Here is an 18,636-nt window from a genome sequence, read left to right on the forward strand (position 1 = left end):
GAGTATAGTAAGGATGATTGCGTAGTAGTGTGCAGAAGTGCCCCGGACCACACCCCACCCCAATATGCACCAAGCTCACACTCATAACAAAGGATGGAACATGGCTATAGTTTAGGCACAAATACTTTAGAATGTCCATGTGAAAAGTCAATGCTTCTGTTCACACACAGATAACATCTAGGCAGACAGACAATGAACAAAAACATAATCTAACATTACATTTAACGTCAACATTTTTGAGATAGTATCTTTTTAAGTATTTGTGACAGCGCATGCTTTCGTGATGGGGTTGACTGTATTGGTACACTATCGGCACAACCTGTAGTGAAGAGCCATCTTTTAACATGGTTGCTGTGAGGGCTTAGTCACTTTAACCTGATGGGACACGGGTGCCATGGTGACTCTGACTCTGAGTAGAAATTCTGCATGGCCGAGACGTTTGATCAAGAAGACCGCATAAGCACGGCCGTCTTCTATAAGCAGGAAAACGACTGGTCGTCCTGAGATTTCGTGTAGATTTAAATATTCAAAATATTCCCTTTGACAGATATTAAAATATTGCTTGCTCGACCTTGCGTCCATGCCTCAAAGTCCTGGTCAGTTTAGAGTAGCTAAGCCCACATAATGGATTTACATGAGACAGAAACCTTAATGCAAACCAGCATTTCGTTTTTTCTGTCACTAACAGCGGTTTATAAACAGCTTTCAGTGTAAATGTCCTCCTGCACAACTGAGTGACTGAATACTTGATGTCTTGAAACTAAAACATAGGTACTAGAAATGTTGTGCTTCAACTGATATGACAGCAGTACAGTACAAATGTACACCAGGAGCTGGTTAGCTCAAAATCTAAATTGTGGTTTATATATAAAAGAAAAGGAAATATAATGGGTAAAAAAGGAAAAAGAAAGTCTAATTTTCACACCTAAGCCATACATGTTCATACCAGCTGTGTGGTAAATAATCCCTGGCAGTACTTTGGAGTTACGTTATAGAAAAGAAGCATTTGCTTTTAATAGGATGACACTGAAACGAAGTTGTGTATTGTAGGTAAATACTGTATACTGTATGTCCACTCGATGTTAAATCAGAAACTACGCTAGGACTAAGGGTAGTATACAGAGAGACAGAAAGAGAGAAGATAAGATTTATAAATGTCCTTCAATCAAGTAGTGCTAGCTATTGCATTAAGGTTTGTTTATCTCTCATAAATGATATCCAGGTTCCTGATAGAAGTAAGACATTGTTATGATAGAGAATGCACCACACAGTATCTGTAAATACTAGATCTACAAAACTATTTACAGGACACATATAGTTAATTTTTATGTCACAGTCTATTGCATAATGGTGATAATCTTTAGTTTATAAATACTATAAATATACACAGAAGTTTTAAGCAACATTAAGTAACATCTCAGCCATCAGAAATCAGAAATAGAAAACAATAACATCCATCCATATCTGTGCACACACTTCATTTTCCTCCAAAATAAACAAAGAAAGCAGCATTTCTAATATCTATTCCCTTTGGACCCATAACACTGCCATGGTTTGTGTGTGTGTGCGCCTCTGTGGGGATGTAGTGGTTTATCAGACTGTATTTTTCATCGCAGACAGCAACGGAATAGTTACAGTATTGTTATTTTGTTCTTAGGTGAGTTTCCAGGAAAATGGTTTGAGACCGATTGTGTGCTTGTTAAGATTATTGGTCGGCATTATTTGCATTTATTCTTCCACAGTGGTGCTAAAGCTGCTTAATAGGAGAAGATAAGTTTGCTCTTCTTTTAGTAGAAAATGAAAAAGTCATTGTGAGAGTCCACAATGCAAACAAGTTTTAAAAAAAAATCAAGAGCAAAAACAAACAAAAAAATTCAATGAAAAATAAAAAAACTTAATTTATATATATATATATATCTATATATATCTATAGATATAGATATATAATTTTTTACATTTCTCAGAAAGGAAGACTCATGTTTATACTACAGATTGAAATTGCCATTGCCAATGTTGTTGGTGTTTTTTTTTGACATGGTCCCATGCACACAAACACACACATCCCCGTGCACACACGTGCACACACGCTTTCACATCTATATATACATATCTATATATGTATATATAGATATGATCAAAGAAAGGGCGTGTATCTGTATAATATACATTCTTAAGTTTAGGGAGACAAAATTGTCTAAAATATAATACATGGGTTATATATACAGCATTTCTATGAGGTTACTTTAGAAGAAAATTGGAGAGAAAGAAAACAATGCCAAAGTTCCTCATTTTGACCTCTTTTGTTCTAGCTCCATTAAAAATGATTTGAAACATATTTCTGTTTAAAAAAAGAGAGGGAGGGTAAAATGGGATCATAAATTTGATGCAAAACGCATTTTGTCTTGCTCAGTTTCTGTACTGCTGAGCACTGAATCTCTTCTAGATCCGGGAGAATCCCTGTGCTGGGTTGAGGATGAGGACGCTGCTGCCACTGCTGCTGCAGCTGCCGCTGCTGCAGCTGAGCGCACGGGAGGCAAGGCTCCTGACGACATCTGGCGGAATAAATTGACCCGCTGGGGCACAGTGGTGCGGATGCCACTCTGTAGATTCATTCCCTGGATCACCGCTGCTGTGGGTGGCACGATGGAGGCCAGGGAGTCTCCTGAGGTGGGATGCACTCTGGGCCCCAGAGATGTGTCATGTGGTAGTGATGGTTGGGAGGCTGATAAGTGTCGGATGTCTCGACTCAAGCTGCCTGATTGTAGAGCCTGCGTGCTCTTGTGGATGTCCCCCCGCTGAGGTGAAGGGACCTGCTGCTGCTGAGGTGACGCCTGCTGCTGCTGTTGCTGCGCTGCAGAGGATGTGGCTGCAGTTGGCGCAGCAGGCTGCTGAGCAAGCTGTTGCGTAGACAGAGATGGCTGGGGAATGGGTTGCTGGATAAGGGACAGCTGGGAGGCTGTGGGGGAGCCATACTGGAAGCTCCGGTTAGCCAAAGGGGTCTGCACAGGCGGGCTACACATGGCAGCTGTGAAGGAGCAGGGAGACATGATTGTGCCTTGCTGTAGTGGGGTCTGTGACAAATTTAGGGTTCCACTTTGAGTTTGGTAAAGCCCCTGTGCTGCAGCAGCAGCAACGGCAGCGGCTGGCATCATGCGGGCAGCGGAGGCATTAGCAATAGCTGAAGCGCTGTAGGTCAGGGGTACAGAGGACTGCTGCAGCTGAGTGGTGCCAAAAGCAGTGGAGAAGGGCGGCTGGGCTGGTGAGTTAATAATGGAATTTCCTGACATTGGTGTTGAGTTCATCCCGGTTACCGACTGCTTGCGGTCCACCATCATTACCATCTCCCTGTCCTGACGGATAATCTGCTTCAGCAGCTCGTTCTCCTGTGTGTTGAAAACCCCGGCGTTCAGATCCTTCTGGAACTTCTGCAGCAGCAACGAGTTCTTCTTCCCTGTTGGGGTGCAGTCAGGACACGTGAATACACACAGCCACGGTAAACTTTGGATAAACTATACTGCACCACAGGAATAAACAGGATACGGGTCAGTAAAGACGCAGCTTGTGGGTTTTAATCACACATTAGCTTCTTCCTTTGATCAAGGCCAATTCTTTAACAGAGGCATTTCACTGTATTCATTCCACATTCATTCATAAATGGGCTACTTTTAACCACACAAACTGCATCTTTACACATTCACTAAAGGCTGTTACAGTGAATAAACCTTTGAAAGACATTAAATGGAAATGACTGTGGGAAATATACAGTTTGAAGGGGTGAAGGACACGTAAGGAGACAAAGATTACTGAAAGTGTGACTTGATAGCACAGACTGTGAAGTGGCAGTGAAACACAGAAGAATACTGATGAGTTGTACCCACACATGACATGACTGATTTTAGATATTTTAGAAGAAAAGGGTCTAAGGCTTAATTTAAAGCCACGGTCTAGCTACATGGTCACATTGACATCAAAGCCATAACACATCACAAGGGCATTCTGCGTAACATCTATAGTGTGGAAACAAAGTCAAATAAGAAGAGAATATATCTTATTTTATACATTATGTATCATATACATAATGTATAAAATCTAACTTAATATTAATCATCTAACCACACAATGAATGGGATTCTCTTCAAGTTATATTTTATATTGACTAGTGCAAAGCAGTTTGTCTGCATATTTAAACAAAACACAGTATTCCTTTAATACTGTAAACAAACTGCTTTTAAAAAGTACTCCACTCATATGCACTATAAAGGGCATTTTGAGCCCACATGAAAGTCTTTCCTAGCATGTCACAGGTCTTGAACCGTAATAATAAAAGGCTTGGCAGATGGCTTTTTAAACACCAGCCACTTTTGTGGCTTTGGGAGTTTGAGTAAAAAGAAGAAGCTGTTGTAAATGGGCATATAAAGACATCTTCAAACGAGCCTGTCTTAGAAGGAATTGCCAAATCTAAAGACCTAATAAACATATTTACTTTGAGTGATAGTGTCCAAACGTCTTCATGGGAAGTGTTTCCTGTCATTACTACTGATCGTGTATTGACAAGCAGCAACGCATTGCCGGTAAAGAAGACAAAGTGGACTTTTAGTGTGCTCAGGGCTTTAGCCACAGTCAATCAATCATTCAGCCCTGTCCTTGACTGGCAGAAGATTTTTCCACTGAGTTCACCATTTGGCAGCATATGCTGGATGGCTTTCACCTCTCAAGGCTGCTGGTAAGTCATGCATTCAACTATAAGACAGGACTTTTGCTGCTGTAGCAGCTGAAAATAGATTGCTGTAATATTTTAATGCATTTTTCTCAGGATAAAGGCCTCAGTTTGATGTTTTTCTCCTCGACTGCAGCAATCTCTACAGGGTCGGGTAGCTAAAACAAGCACCACACACTAATTATAAGACTATCGTTAACTTACACGTCTGTTTTCATTGCATATTTAAAGGTGACAGGATTAAACTCTGTAGATTGGAAGGACAACACATGTTCATTGTTTGGTGTGCTTGTCACTCTGACAGAAACATCTGAACACACCAACAAGTTAGAGACAGGGGCAATAACTGGGTTTCAGGGAAACAGGGATTCTTCTGTATACCTCTGAAAAGAAAAGTATCTCATTATCAGTGTTTTGTGCACAGTTAAATAGAGTTAAAGTCAGGCAAACTTAGTTTACTGTACAGTATGTTTACTGCATATTGATACTATACAAGCTAAAAGCACTTACTTTCATTTAATTATATCTGTCATACAGACAGTTTCAAAAAATGCCAATATAGCATTTTGAGCTACACATATGCAGCAACATTTAGGTTATTTTGTTAGAAACAAATGATTTCCGTTCATTACGTGGGGAGCTGTTATTTTCCATGGTGCATCATGGCTACAGCACGTGAAATTCCCATACATTCATATATTTGCTTTACAGTTGATCCTATTGAATAATACAATTTGTAGGTATGCAGAATGATGAAAATTTTAACAATAAACATTTGTTGTGAGCTAACTTGGTTCAGCTGCCCAGACCAGGCTGAATCTACATTGCATCAATAGTTCGTTCAGCTTATATATTATTTACACTCTTTATTTGTACCTAAATAACTTTATTTACTTCATGTTGCACATTTACAGAATTACTGTCTCGCTTTGATCACAGAATTAAACTTACCCCAAAAAACAAATACATTGAGAGGATTGAGAGGCAGACATATTGTATAAGCTCGGCAAAACCTGACATATTGTGTATATTTTCCACTAATACTTTCCGGGCTAATAAATACAACTTGGTAGGAATCCATTTCTCCCTTTCTGTTTCAGCAAGGCACTTTGGGCATATTACTACTAGAACAGTAGCCCATTTCTAAACTTGAATAGAAAGGCTTTGGAAACAATATGCTTTAAAAAAAAAAAAAAAGTAAAAGTAAAAACCACTCAGCTTTGACAAAATTAAAATAAATAATAGTAAAAATATCAGATAAGTCCCCAATTCCCACTATTTACATTCAATACACTAAACATAAAACAGCTTGATAGCCAACAAACATCAACCAATAAAAAACAAAACACAGAACACAATATAATGTTTACAGACATCATATATAATAGACAATGAAGACTGTATTAAAAAATGCATATCTTTGAAAGATAACTCCAGATGCATTCATGTTTTTACAGATAGATATCTATGTGTGAAAAAATTACTGTGTTGAGTCAATCTACAGGGAACTCATTCACTTGATGTACTTCCTGTAATGCCATTACACTGAAACCAAGAGGGCACACATGAGATAGTCCTCAATGAACAGCTAAACAGTTAGCTTCAGCTAACAGTTACAAAAATGACTTACATATGCTAGAAAAGCCTTTATTTTAGTTTTGGAAATATGGAGTTTATTATATGTCACAATTGAAATAAGAAAAAATACAGATTTTGCTGTACCAGTTCACTTTTTTTTCTCTTTACTAATTATAATTTGTTTTGTTATATCTATAAGAAACCAAATTTTGCCTATAAAATGTTAAATAATAAAATGTGCATACTACAAACTATATATTCTAGCAGACTTTGGTGGTCAGCAGCAGCTCAAATATCAAATGACAAAAGCTAAGAAAGGGTCTACAGCTAACATTCTATGAATTTTATGTTAGTGGGATTTGGCCTTTTACAGCGACTGAAAACTAGTATAAAATTTATTGTCTTATACCCGGTCTTTTAGCCTGACGTCATTAGCCGTTTCCAGGTCCAAACTCCGCTTTAGGTCCCAAAGTCAAAGGAACACCGTGGCATCACTGAGAGTTAAAAACTGTCTAAATTCTTTTATCTGAAATAAAATGATCAGTGTGGCTGCTCTACCAGGTGTAACAATTAAGTTTAACATCCAGACATCCATGAAAACAGAATTTATGACATTTAATGGAGTTAGAAGTTAGCGGGAAGTTAGCTCGCTAGTTTCCACGTAAACATAATATACTATGTTTTGACTGAGGGATTTCTGAAAAATTCAAATGTACAGCTCTGCTATCACTTCCGAAATAAATGAAGACATGAAACTAAATATTACTGATGTTTGTGGGGTTACTGAAGTTGGGCTAGCTGGTATATAATGATGTGCTATGTGATGGCTAGCTGCACAGCTGTGGTTAGCATAATATAAACATATTAGCACAATGAAGCTGGAGAATGGAGAACAACTGAGATAACTGACCCACAATACAAGGTTAGTGATTAATTTACTGCTGCATGGGCAGGTTTTAAAAAGCGAGCTTTAAAATGAACAGTGATAATAAAAACCAAGAGGCCGGCAGTGATCACTGCCTTTTTTAGGGGCTTGTTCAGATTAAAGAGAACAAGATACAAAGCATCAAAACATGTTAAAAACACAACAGCCTTAATAAACGCAGAGTAGTCTGGACCCGGAAACAGGGTTCACACGTCATCACTTAAAGACCGGATAGACATTTCAAGTGTTTACAAAAGTTGATGACATGTTTTGTGGGCGGAGCCCAAGTGGTGGCAAGAAGTGGCAGCTGTTGTTAGCATTGTCACTAGTTAAGCTAATTTTTTACGCTAGGATATAAATCTTTCTCCAGTTATTTTAATCATTTGCCAAGCCAGAGGCAGGGGAATGCAGAATTCCTGCAGAAAATGTGGACCAACAAATCCAATACTAACATACAGACAGAAACTGCAGTTGCAAGATTAGTATTCATTATTTTTCGGTACAAGTGCAAGGCTCATTGTAAATTTTGGTTGTTGTTACTAGCTACCACCCGGATGTATTTAAAAATGTCATGCATAACTTTAAGGTTATACACAAATGGATTGCATTACTATGTTATATTACATACTTATATTTACAGGCCTGAATATTGGTCAAAGAAGACTGTAAAGTGGCTTAATGGATTTACAACAGGACCATTGTGGACTATTTCGCAGCTGCCCTCTGTGAAAAAGAAACGTCTTTGATTTTAGAAAGTAACATGTTTTAAAGTTTAAGCCAAAAGATAACACTGACTTTCTTATGATCAGTGTCAGTTTTGAAAATTATTAAAAACCCACATACTTCAAGCCAGACAATCAGAAACAAATCTTTTCTGTCGATGATATATGAATAAATAATGAAATGGGATCTCGGCATGTAACAAAGATTGTATGTGCCATTGCATTAGTAAAGGTTTTACTAATCGGCAGACATGATTTCATTTGTGAATACACTTTGAACGAAGCATTCAAAGATTTATTAAAAATGTCTGAGCTGAGTTAATAATCCAGTTGATTATTCTGCGAAAAATCTGTTGCAAATCAAAGATGACATGTAACGCTGAATATGATATCTTTTGTTTCCTTGATTGTCTTATTTACTGACATTGACATGATGCGTTTCATCAAAAGGTTTTCAGCTTTAGTGTGTGTGAATTGAGTTATGTGTCACTGATGCTGGAGTTAAACAGTCAATGTGACTTTGAGTAAAAGTTCTTGGAGGATGAATTTGAGACTGGATCCATTTAGCAAGCTTTAATAGGTCAGTTTGCTCCTGTTCGAATACTGGAATTGGAATAAAGTGTTTACCTGTTGCCTACTCGTCGGCCAGGACACTCTTGAAAACGAGATGAGCTCGTCTCAAGACGGACTCCTGGTCAAATAATTTTTAGATAGATAAAAGATAATGTCAAATGTACAACACGTTATTGGTTTCAAAGCATGGTTACTTCTTTTTCTTTCCTTTTTAGAGCAAGACAGGCATGTAACCAAATGCAGTTCAGATATAGAAACGATACAACCAGCACAGATCATGACAAAGTGTCTTCCCTCGTATGAGACAAAACCCCCTTCATGGCTAGTCTGAAAGGATGGATCGAATCTATATCACTCTGAGAGGTGTCAGTCAGAGTGGTTAACTTTGAGTTTCCAACATTTAGTTATTGGTAGTTATTATAAAAAGGGCAAATGTAAATTAGGCCTTATTGAGGTCAAAGGGCACTCAGTATGTCGTGAAAGCCTCAGCAATGCAAAATTAACACATTTTATCAAAGAAGACTGTAAGACTTTTGAAAAAATATGGTAGTCAAAATAACACAACTTTGTCTCCTGCAAATTATGCTCATATACAACTGAATCACAATTGGTTATTAGTGCTTTATTGCAGGGAGCAGGGTAATGTAAAGTCTTTCTGTTGAGGGCTGACTGGATAGAAATACAGCCCCTTGTCTGATGTAAAATCCATAAACATAACATTACCTAAAGTGCTCAAGATAACACACAACCCCCTAACTAACACCATACCTCAAAGGCTGCTCAGCAACCATCCTCACATTTCAGTCTCTGTTCTGTTCTCCACTGTTGCTTTTATTTACAGAGCTAACATTCTTGTCGTATTAATTTTTTTTCATAAAGCAGCTTGTGTTTATGTACACTGGGTAATTTCTCTTTTTCTTAATCAAACTGAATACCTAGAATCGCGTAATTCTATTGGTATTGGTGCCAGCTACTAAATTTCTGGTACTGTGATATCCATAGTATGGGGGTGCAGTGCTTTCAAGTTCACAGTCACATCTACGTCTTGCTTGTGATCTCTAAGTTTAACTAACTACAAATGGAAAAAAACAAAATGCTAAACTCAAAACTTCAAAACGATAGTCGATCTTCTTTTTGACACACGTGTGTTGTGTGTTTTGTCAGGAATTTTAGAATAATCCAGTCATCAGTCAACATTACCCCCTCTGCCCACCCACCAGCTTATAGTTGAATATGAACATAATTCTGAGGAGCACGTGCCATGACGATGAGATACATCACTTGTTGGAGTTTGATTGATTTCAACACTACGGGATTCCAATTTTGAGTCAACATTTGGGTTACAAAGCAATTTGCAATTATTAATGTGCCTGTCTCAGGCAAAACTAAACCACAGATAGAAAGACATGACAAGGAAAAAACAGCAATATCTGACAGAAATGTAGTTACTGCAAAACTAACATGAGACAACACAGGAAAACTGTGAAGTTGCAAATTCAAGAATTTTTATTTAGTTACTTTTTCCCCCTGTTTTTAGGTGAAACTGTTTCCACGTTAAACAAATCACTAACAACATTACGGCCTCTTTTAGTAATCGATCCACAGACATAAAAAAATTGGACAAGACAAGAAGGTGGCTTTATTAGTAGAGCCAGTAGAGATACAGAGTGAGAGGATTTGGCTTTTTTTTGTTTTTTTTGCATATGTGGTACAATAAAAGCAAAGAAGCAGTGTTGCTTCAAAAAGGTAAAACATTTAACAGTCTTCATATGGGGAACATCGCCCAGGTTTTTTTTGACAAATAGGCTGCACCTGATTAATTAACTTAATAAACCACCTTCTTTTCAGAGCAGTCATTTAGACACACCATAGTATTCAAATACAGGTGTTTCTAGTGACATTAATTAGGGTTCTGTGGTATTTATGTGCAAGCCTTAATTATAGTGATGAGAAACACCTGTGTTTACCTACTGCGTAACGTCAAAATGGCTGCGTTGAAAAAAGGTGTATGGTGCCCTGATTAAATCTGTGGGCAAACCTAGCACATGCTGGAAAAGCTCTAAATGCATTGTGTTTTTAAAGAAAATAGAATTGTACTCTTCAGAGATATTACTGTCTAGATATCATGTCGTTTCTAGCTTGATAATCCTAGAGCATTATATAAGGAGTAAGAACATTCCTGCTAGGCTTTAGAGACTTTACAGTGCAGTAAAATTGGATAACAAGATCACTACATTAATTCAGATATTCTTAGAGTAACTAATGAGATTACCCAGCCCAGCGGTTGGATCAGACTACATAGATACCACATCGTATAAAAAGTATAGTAAAATAATCTGCAGTATATTCGTTAAATATCTTTCCTGCTCCACTGTGACACAAGTGGAAAGTAATGTAACAGTGTGCCTAACTTATACATGAAGCATGCTGAGTTATTACTTTCAAGTCATTCATAATGGAATCTTATAGAAAATGTTAGAGCAGACGTAAGAACTTAACGAAGTTGGAGAATGTGCGACATTAGGATCAGTGCAACCAATTACTGCCCTGTTTGCGTTACATACATGTGCCCCTTTTTTTTAACAAGACTCTGTGTCTGAATTGTGATCACGTATTGAACTATCATCTGTCATGATTGAATTTCTCTTGAAACATTTCTCTACTAGACAGTAAAAATAATGTGATGACTGAATTAAGCTACACAAGGTCCTCGACTGGACCCGGTGAATGTGGGGGCTCTCTTGTTACCTGACCCAGCTCTTTGTTTCTTTTTATGGGGATTTTGAGAACTCTAACATGGGGCGGGGTGCTGCTCATACCCAGGAGTGCAGATGAGTGGAAAGAGGGCCAGACACACATGCATGTGAGGTTAGCTTCGATCCACTCGCTGACATCCAGTGGGGGGGTCAACACCAAACCAACGAGGGGGCGACCTGACTCCCTCCCGGACAGCGACATGCACTGCCTTCCAGTTAATCCAACCACAAAACGCTACTTTGTTTCTTTAGAAGGATTAATGCTGGTAACATCAAAATTTTCTTTAATATGTAATATTTTTTTTAAGGTAAAGAAAGAGACACGAGAAAAAAAGAAATCAATAGAGAGCATACAGGTCATGCAGCACAAGATGGCAGACACAATGCTTTTATGAGGAAAGAAGGCAAACAAATACTGATAAAGACAAGACAACAAGGCACTATGACAGGCAAGAGATCCAAACAATCAGAGAGAAATGAGGCTCGTAGGTCTTACCAATGCGGTCCAATCGGTCAATGGCGACCGTTTCAAAAGCGCGTCGCATCATTGGGTACTCTTCTAGCACCTCATTGAAATGGTCAACAGAGAGGGAGAAGAGTCGACAATAGGTGTCTGCACGCACACTCGCCGTTCGTCTGCCCTTGGTGAGCAGACAGATCTCTATAGGGCAGGTAAAGGAAAACAAAGAGGACACATGATGAAACTGTAACAGGAGTGAAATGTACAGGAAGGAATCATCCTAGTAATTACAGTACATACAGTATTCTCATATAAATGAGCCTTGAGTACAAAAGGTACAGGAGAAGAAGCTAATGTGAATGCAAATAGAATGTGAAGCCCATCAGCAGTGCTGTCACTTGCATTACGCTAAGATAATTCATCATGCTGCGGAGATATAATAGTGCAATAATATGATGCAGTACCAAGCTTTATTAAGAAAAAACAGGGCGGGCTCAATGCACCGCGTTAAGAGGACGAGACCGAAATATTTCTTACTGACATGACAAGATGTGACTAGAACAGAAGAATTCATCAGCATTGGATCATAATTAACTTTGCAGTCTTCTTCACATTAGATAACACAGCATGCTTGTCTTTATGTGTGAAATTAAACACAAGAGTACCATATACACTAAAATTACTCAGATCATCATTATTAATAGTAATTACATTTTATTATTAGCAGTAGTATACTGTAGCTATAGCATTTTTCTTGTTTTGTGTTCTTGTCATCAGTGTGGAAAGAGTACTTATACACCCATATTTTATTTACAGTTAACACGGACAACAAATGCACTACATTTTTAGTCTTTTGTGAAAAAATATGAGCTCATTTCATCTCGGGAGAAGAAACAGATCCAGACACACTGCTGTCTTTCCTGGGCCAAAACTGAGGCGAAGTGTAAAACTGTTCTGTGATCAGATGAAGTGAAATTTGAAATACTTTTTTTGAAAAGATGGATGCCACATCCTCTGAACTTAAGAGGAGAGGGAGCTTGTTATTAGCACACATCTTTGTTGATACAGAGGTCCATTAGTGCCTATGAAATTGGGTATATGGACATCTGAGAAGGCACTGTGAATGCTCAAAGGTGCAGCTGAGGTCAGAGTGTACAGGTTCGTATCATGGGCATGAATGTCGTGCTGGGGCTTCTATTTATTTCTTTTTCCCAGGTAGCTTGATTGTACTGCATACGTCTTTAATGCTTTGAAATACAAGAACAGATTTTCTCTAATTATTAGTGGGTCAAAAGTACACAGTACAGGGTATTTGGTTAAATTTCCATTTGGAAGTAGGAAGTCAACCCGATGCTTTTGGTACCCACCAGGAAGCTTACAGTGCTTAACAGTGTATATGACTGTAAAATCTGACATATACAGTGTCTGAGCTCATCCAGAAGTTGAATGTGAACAATCCTTCCCTTAATTTTCTTTCCCTGAATCTTTAACACCGCTGAACCCACACCCACATTTGTCCAGTCCACTGCACGACTTCCATCTTCATTAAATCGTTAAATGTTAACTTGTTATGGTGTGATCTTTCTGGGCTCTGCCAGGAGCTGTCATGAAAATAGAGCACAGAGAGTGCAAGATGTGTGAGCAACACTCTCAAGCTGTGCGTGCGAATAAGGTGTTAGTGCTGTTTTAATGGAAAAAGATTCACTTTCACTGGTACATCCACTAATGCAAGCAGACGCACACAGAGAGAAAAACCTGCGTCATGTTCAAGGGGATAAACAAACACAAGTAGAGTGAAGTACAAAGAGTGGTTGGTTTATCTTTAAGAAAACGCTCTGGTATACCAGTAAACTGGAGACATCTAGAGACTAATGTGCATGCTTGACACGTAGCAGCCAGTGACTCAGTTAAAAACAAAGGTGAGTTAATCAGCTGAGTGGGCGAACTGAAAATAACTTATACTCTCCAAAGTTTGACCTGCTATGGCACTGAATGAGAACGATATCATAGAGTCTTCACTAAATTCAAAAGCTTGTAAAAATGTTGGGACTCCAAGGTTTGGAGGTCTATCTCCCCCCACCACCACTTCCCCTGCCAGTGGCAGACGCCCTCAGACATCGGTGCGTTGGTGGTTCTTTGTGTCCGGGGGTGGGCGTCCAGGTACACACCGGCTCGCTCCTGGTAGCTGCTTGTTGGGGCCTGGAGCCTGGGGCTCGCTCGGGCCACTTCAGGGGTGGGGTGCCCTCGGCCTCTCGGCCTGGGGCTCGGTCTCTCTGGCACAGCTGGCTGCCGGCGGAGCTCACGGGCACGTCACTGCAACCCCTCCTGGCTTCTGCTCCGCGGCTGCTGAGTGACCCCTCATCTGGGGCTCTCCTCAGCTCTTACTGGGACAGTGGCGCGGCTGCCCCTCTGTTGGTCTTCCTTGGTCTCTTGTGTTCTGGGGGCGTCTGGATGTCTGGACTTTTGATCTCTTCCATACCTGCTTCATGCCCTGGAGGACGGGGCTGTGGCTCCCCACACCCTCTAGCAGATCATTACATGAAGGAACCTTTTTATACAAGCGCGTCCATGCTCACAGGTGTACACACGGGTGCTCACACACACAAACTACACCCTTTTTGGCTCCTACCTCAAAGCACACTGTGCGCTGTCGATCTTATGTGCTGCACAATAATGTTTAATATTTAGTATTTACTGTTATATTCCCATATATCATCGTGATGTTGTTTATTTTTCTTCTGCTTGTTTTCTCTTTTTTCTTTCTCAACAGGTGATCCAGGTGATTGATTTATGTATTTTATGTCTGCTTATTTTGTTGGTTTTTGTTTTTTGCCCTTTATCCCCGTCCCTCTTCCCCGCTGTTTTTCTTTCCCTCTTTCTTTCTCCCCTTTCTTTTCCCCAGTCAAGTCTGTCCCGTATTTAGCAAGTGAAAATAAAATAAAATAAAGAATAAAAGGTGAATCAAATGGACCATTACGGCAAGGCTGGGTTGGTCCATTTGGTAAAGTAAATCCGTTGGGCATCTTTCTTCACCTTTAGACAATAATTCTGATGGCAAAAGAGCCAAACGGGACAAAAAAAAAAAGTTGGTTCTGAGCTTTTTTTCCCTCTTTTTTTTAATTGACCTGAGTCTAGTTACCTGTAGCTTCTCCTCCAGTATAAAGGTAACGCTCTTTTTTTGGCCTAGCATCATATGTCTAACATATGTCTAAGTACAGTTAGGAACATCTGTAAGAGGACTTAGGAGTTTCTGATTATATGTGCATATGCATATGTACAGTGCTCTGGGTTTCTGTGACTTATCTATGCTAAGATGCAGGCCAGAAACACAGTTACTCAGATAAGACACTGCTTAGCTGTCTGCATTTTCTATTTCTACACTGCAGCAGGTGGGTGGAGTCAGCTGGAGACACCTGGACCCAGAGTGTGCTATGTGAAACCATAACCTGCTTCAGACCTCTTCTTCTTCTTGGGCGATCGTGGCTCAAGAGTTGGGAGTTCGCCTTGTAATTGCAAGGTTGCCGGTTCGAGCACCGGCTCAGACAGTCTCGGTCGTTGTGTCCTTGGGCAAGACACTTCACCCGTTGCCTACTGGTGGTGCCAGTGTCCGGCAGCTTCGCCTCTGTCAGTGCACCCCAGGGAGGCTGTGGCTACAATGTAGCTTGCCATCACCAGTGTGTGAATGGATGGATGACTGGATATGTAAAGCGCTTTGGGGTCCTTAGGGACTAGTAAAGCGCTATATAAATATTTACCATTTCTTCATTTTCTGCCTCTCAGCTTTTCCATCACAATGTAAATCAGTTATGATTGGCTTTCATCTGCCATCTCTCTTTCTCTTTTCTCATGGCTTCATACTAAACTTCCATACTAGTATGTTGACAGTATTGTGTAAGCTGCTATAGTTTTTTAAATGTTGTTTGACATTAGGCACACATGAGCCTGTCTTTTCTGAACAAACTTTGTCTCCATTAACATCCTCAGCCCCCCACAGCACAGTTGTAAGTTTAATACCATCTTCTGGAGCCTCAGCGTGCACACGTGGCATTCCTAGGTATGTTTTTTGTGTGTGTGTAAGTTAGAGCCCTGTTAACACTTCCAGTGATGCGGTTTGACACGTGTCTGTTGCCTTGTCACAAAGCATCACTGTTGAACCCTGGGGCATTGCGGATAATTTGTCAACACTTTTTGTGTCACACACTCGAGGCAACGAGCTCTTCTTCCCTCGTCTCTACTTACGGCGGGTGCTGTGGAAATGTCTCATATGACATTAAAGACATTAAAGCCGAATCTGGATTTAAATCTCCTGTCGGTCATTGTCCCTGCACTGTGGTCTCTTTAGTACCTCGGCCTCACAGAGCTGTGTGACGCCAATGTGTACGCTCATTCACCACGCTCACCTGTGATTACTATGATATCTCTTTAGCATGCAGGTGAGTCACTGACCATTGTCAGAGGTGCTTTGTGACCTACTGTTCTCAAAGATGTCCTACTCATTACTATGGTAATAGTTTCCTGTGTCTGGGCTCAGTTTTGTAACTCGCTCTCTCCATCTCTGAAGCTGTCTCAGTCCCCCTCGCTGATTTTTCATTCTGGCCACGATCTGGCCTGGTTGTAAGGGGAGTGTAAATCATCTGAGAAAAGGGGGTAGAGTGAGATGCCGGGCATAGCCAGCTGCTCCCAACGCAAGGCTAATGCCAAACAAATACGAAATAAAAATACCAACAGGGCAGAAGGCAGCAGCTCTGGTGGGGCTGTTCACCCCTTTTTATTGGGTGAACAATTTACAGTGCATCCCTAATTTAATTTATTACATGACTCATTAAATGTTAGTGTATTTTCTTAATTAATATTTTCATTTTTATAATTAGGCTTATATTAGATGCTGATCGTTCACTGTGAACCCTCCATCTTTTTGAAATACTAACTAAACTTGGGGGTGGGCAATCTGATGATCGTACGAGGTCAGTCTTCATAAGAACTGCTTCATCTTAATACTGACTGAACAGTTTGCTATTTGCTACTTATTTCTATTGTACTTTAGGCGAAAGCTCAAATGGTTACTCACACAACTATGTAGCATTATCATTAATTAAAAATGCTAATCACAATCTGTTTCCAGCTTCCTAATTTGTTTTCTTAATTTTCAATTAATGTTTTTTCTTTTTTGAAAATTAATATTTTCTTAGGTGTTTGTGCTGACTGTAGCACAACGCTAGGCTCTAGGGTGTAGAAAAAAAAACCCATCCTATTAACATCCTTTTATTAGAGCCTAGTTGGCCAAAGGCGTTATCCTGACATTTCACCTTAGTTTCATAAACATGATCTGCTTGCTCTGTGTCACTGAGCAAAATGTCTCTGAGTTACAGCCTCAGAGGATACAAAGCCTGAATATGACACATATGCACTTCCAGCAAATCACCACATTACTTAATGCAGAGTTTAAAGCCACCCATATGTGAAACTACATATCTGAAGCAGGTATCTTTTCTAACTGATGTATGTCAGTACTCCTGTGTTTTGAACAAGCAAGGGGAGGAAAAAAAAGTCGATGCATTTCTTTCTTTTCTTTTTTTCTTTTTTTTGATTCGCTTCGTTCCATGGCTCGCCTCTGAGACGTGAACTGCATGGAACAGACACACCAAAGTGAAGGTATTCTTAGACTCGTCAGCCTCCTTCCATAGTGGGGATGAACTCAGGAGATAAAATATGCAAGAACCTCTAAAATAGGAAACTTTGCTTTGCTTTCTCAGAGATACGACAATGTCTGCCTGCGGATTTTGTCGGAGTAAACAAAGTGCAATGAAATTACATTTGACATTTAAAAAATTAATGATATCTGGAACGCTTTGGATGGGGAGTGGGAACCGTGCCGAGAGAAAGAGAGAGGAAGAAGCAGAGCACAGCAGAGGACAGAACTGGGAAACTGCTCCTTGTTTTACACCGTGGCAAGTGAATGCAGCGGGAACATATAGATAGGGTGAGAGGAGTTCATGCTCATGTATGTGCGCCTAAGTGTGTGTGTGTGTGTGTGTGTGTGTGTGTGTGTGTGTGTGTGTGTGTGTGTGTGTGAGGATGAGGGAGGGACCTCTGTGTGTCCTAAGGGATGCCTGATCCACGCCTTGGCCCACTCCAGCAACCAGATGAGAGGTTACGTAACAGCGAAAGCTGACTAACATCCAACAGTGGTTAATGAGAATCTACATTTACAATAACTTAATTTCAAAAAGCATTAAAGGCCTCAGGCTAGTCTCATATATATGGTATAACTCTAAGAACACAGTGTGCATTGATGTAAGAAGCACAGTGGAATATGTAGCTAACATTTGGATTTTAATGTGAAAACAAATCAAAATAAGCAACTGAAGTTCAATTTCCAGTGTTTATAGTTACATTTCTTACCTCCAAAATAGGATCCATCAGTCAGCTTCATCTCCTTGTTGAACTTGGTGATGACACTTGCAACGCCATGTTGAATAAAGTACATCTTTTTCCCCACTGTGCCTTCCCTGATAATGTAATCGTTGGGCTGGAAAACTTCAAACTTCAACTTGCTCAGCATCCCCGTCACAAAGTTGGGGTCCGCATTGGCAAACAGAGGCATGGTGGCCACAAGCTTGCGGCAGTTGAAGTTGACAATTTCCTGGTGGAGGGGGGAAAAAAAGAAAAGAGAAAAGTGTTGATTTAACAGATGAGATCATGCCATCAATAATTCAGTTATTTCAACCCAAAAGTGAAAAATGAGCTTCAGTTCGGCAGCCTGACACAGAACACCACCTCAAATCTTTCATCTCTGCCGCCTTCACAGTATCTGCAAACATAAATGAATTGGAATGCATATTGCTGCTTTATCCCTAATGCTCCTAAAGCACTTTCCATTTCTCCTGCGAAGAAACTTTTTGGCA

The 18,636-nt window shown here is 39.9% G+C and overlaps 1 protein-coding gene across 1 annotated transcript in view; it reads right to left on the reverse strand.

Moving 5' to 3' along the window:
• Positions 1–413: 413 nt before the first annotated feature.
• The window catches only part of hcn1 (hyperpolarization activated cyclic nucleotide-gated potassium channel 1), a 71,986-nt gene continuing 53,763 nt past the window's right edge, over positions 414–18,636 (reverse strand). Inside the window, exons 6-8 of the mRNA XM_085414099.1 lie at positions 18,134–18,374; positions 11,768–11,932; positions 414–3,451 (exon numbers count right to left, since the gene is read on the reverse strand). Of these exons, the coding sequence (XP_085270225.1) occupies positions 2,373–3,451; positions 11,768–11,932; positions 18,134–18,374 (1,485 nt within the window). The 3' untranslated portion in view covers positions 414–2,372. The remainder of the gene's footprint in view (positions 3,452–11,767; positions 11,933–18,133; positions 18,375–18,636) is intronic.

The sequence above is a fragment of the Rhamphochromis longiceps genome, linkage group LG7 (assembly GCF_057381845.1).
Source record: "Rhamphochromis longiceps isolate RC_006_pf linkage group LG7, R_longiceps_female_GT1.1, whole genome shotgun sequence".
Lineage (NCBI taxonomy): Eukaryota > Metazoa > Chordata > Actinopteri > Cichliformes > Cichlidae > Rhamphochromis > Rhamphochromis longiceps.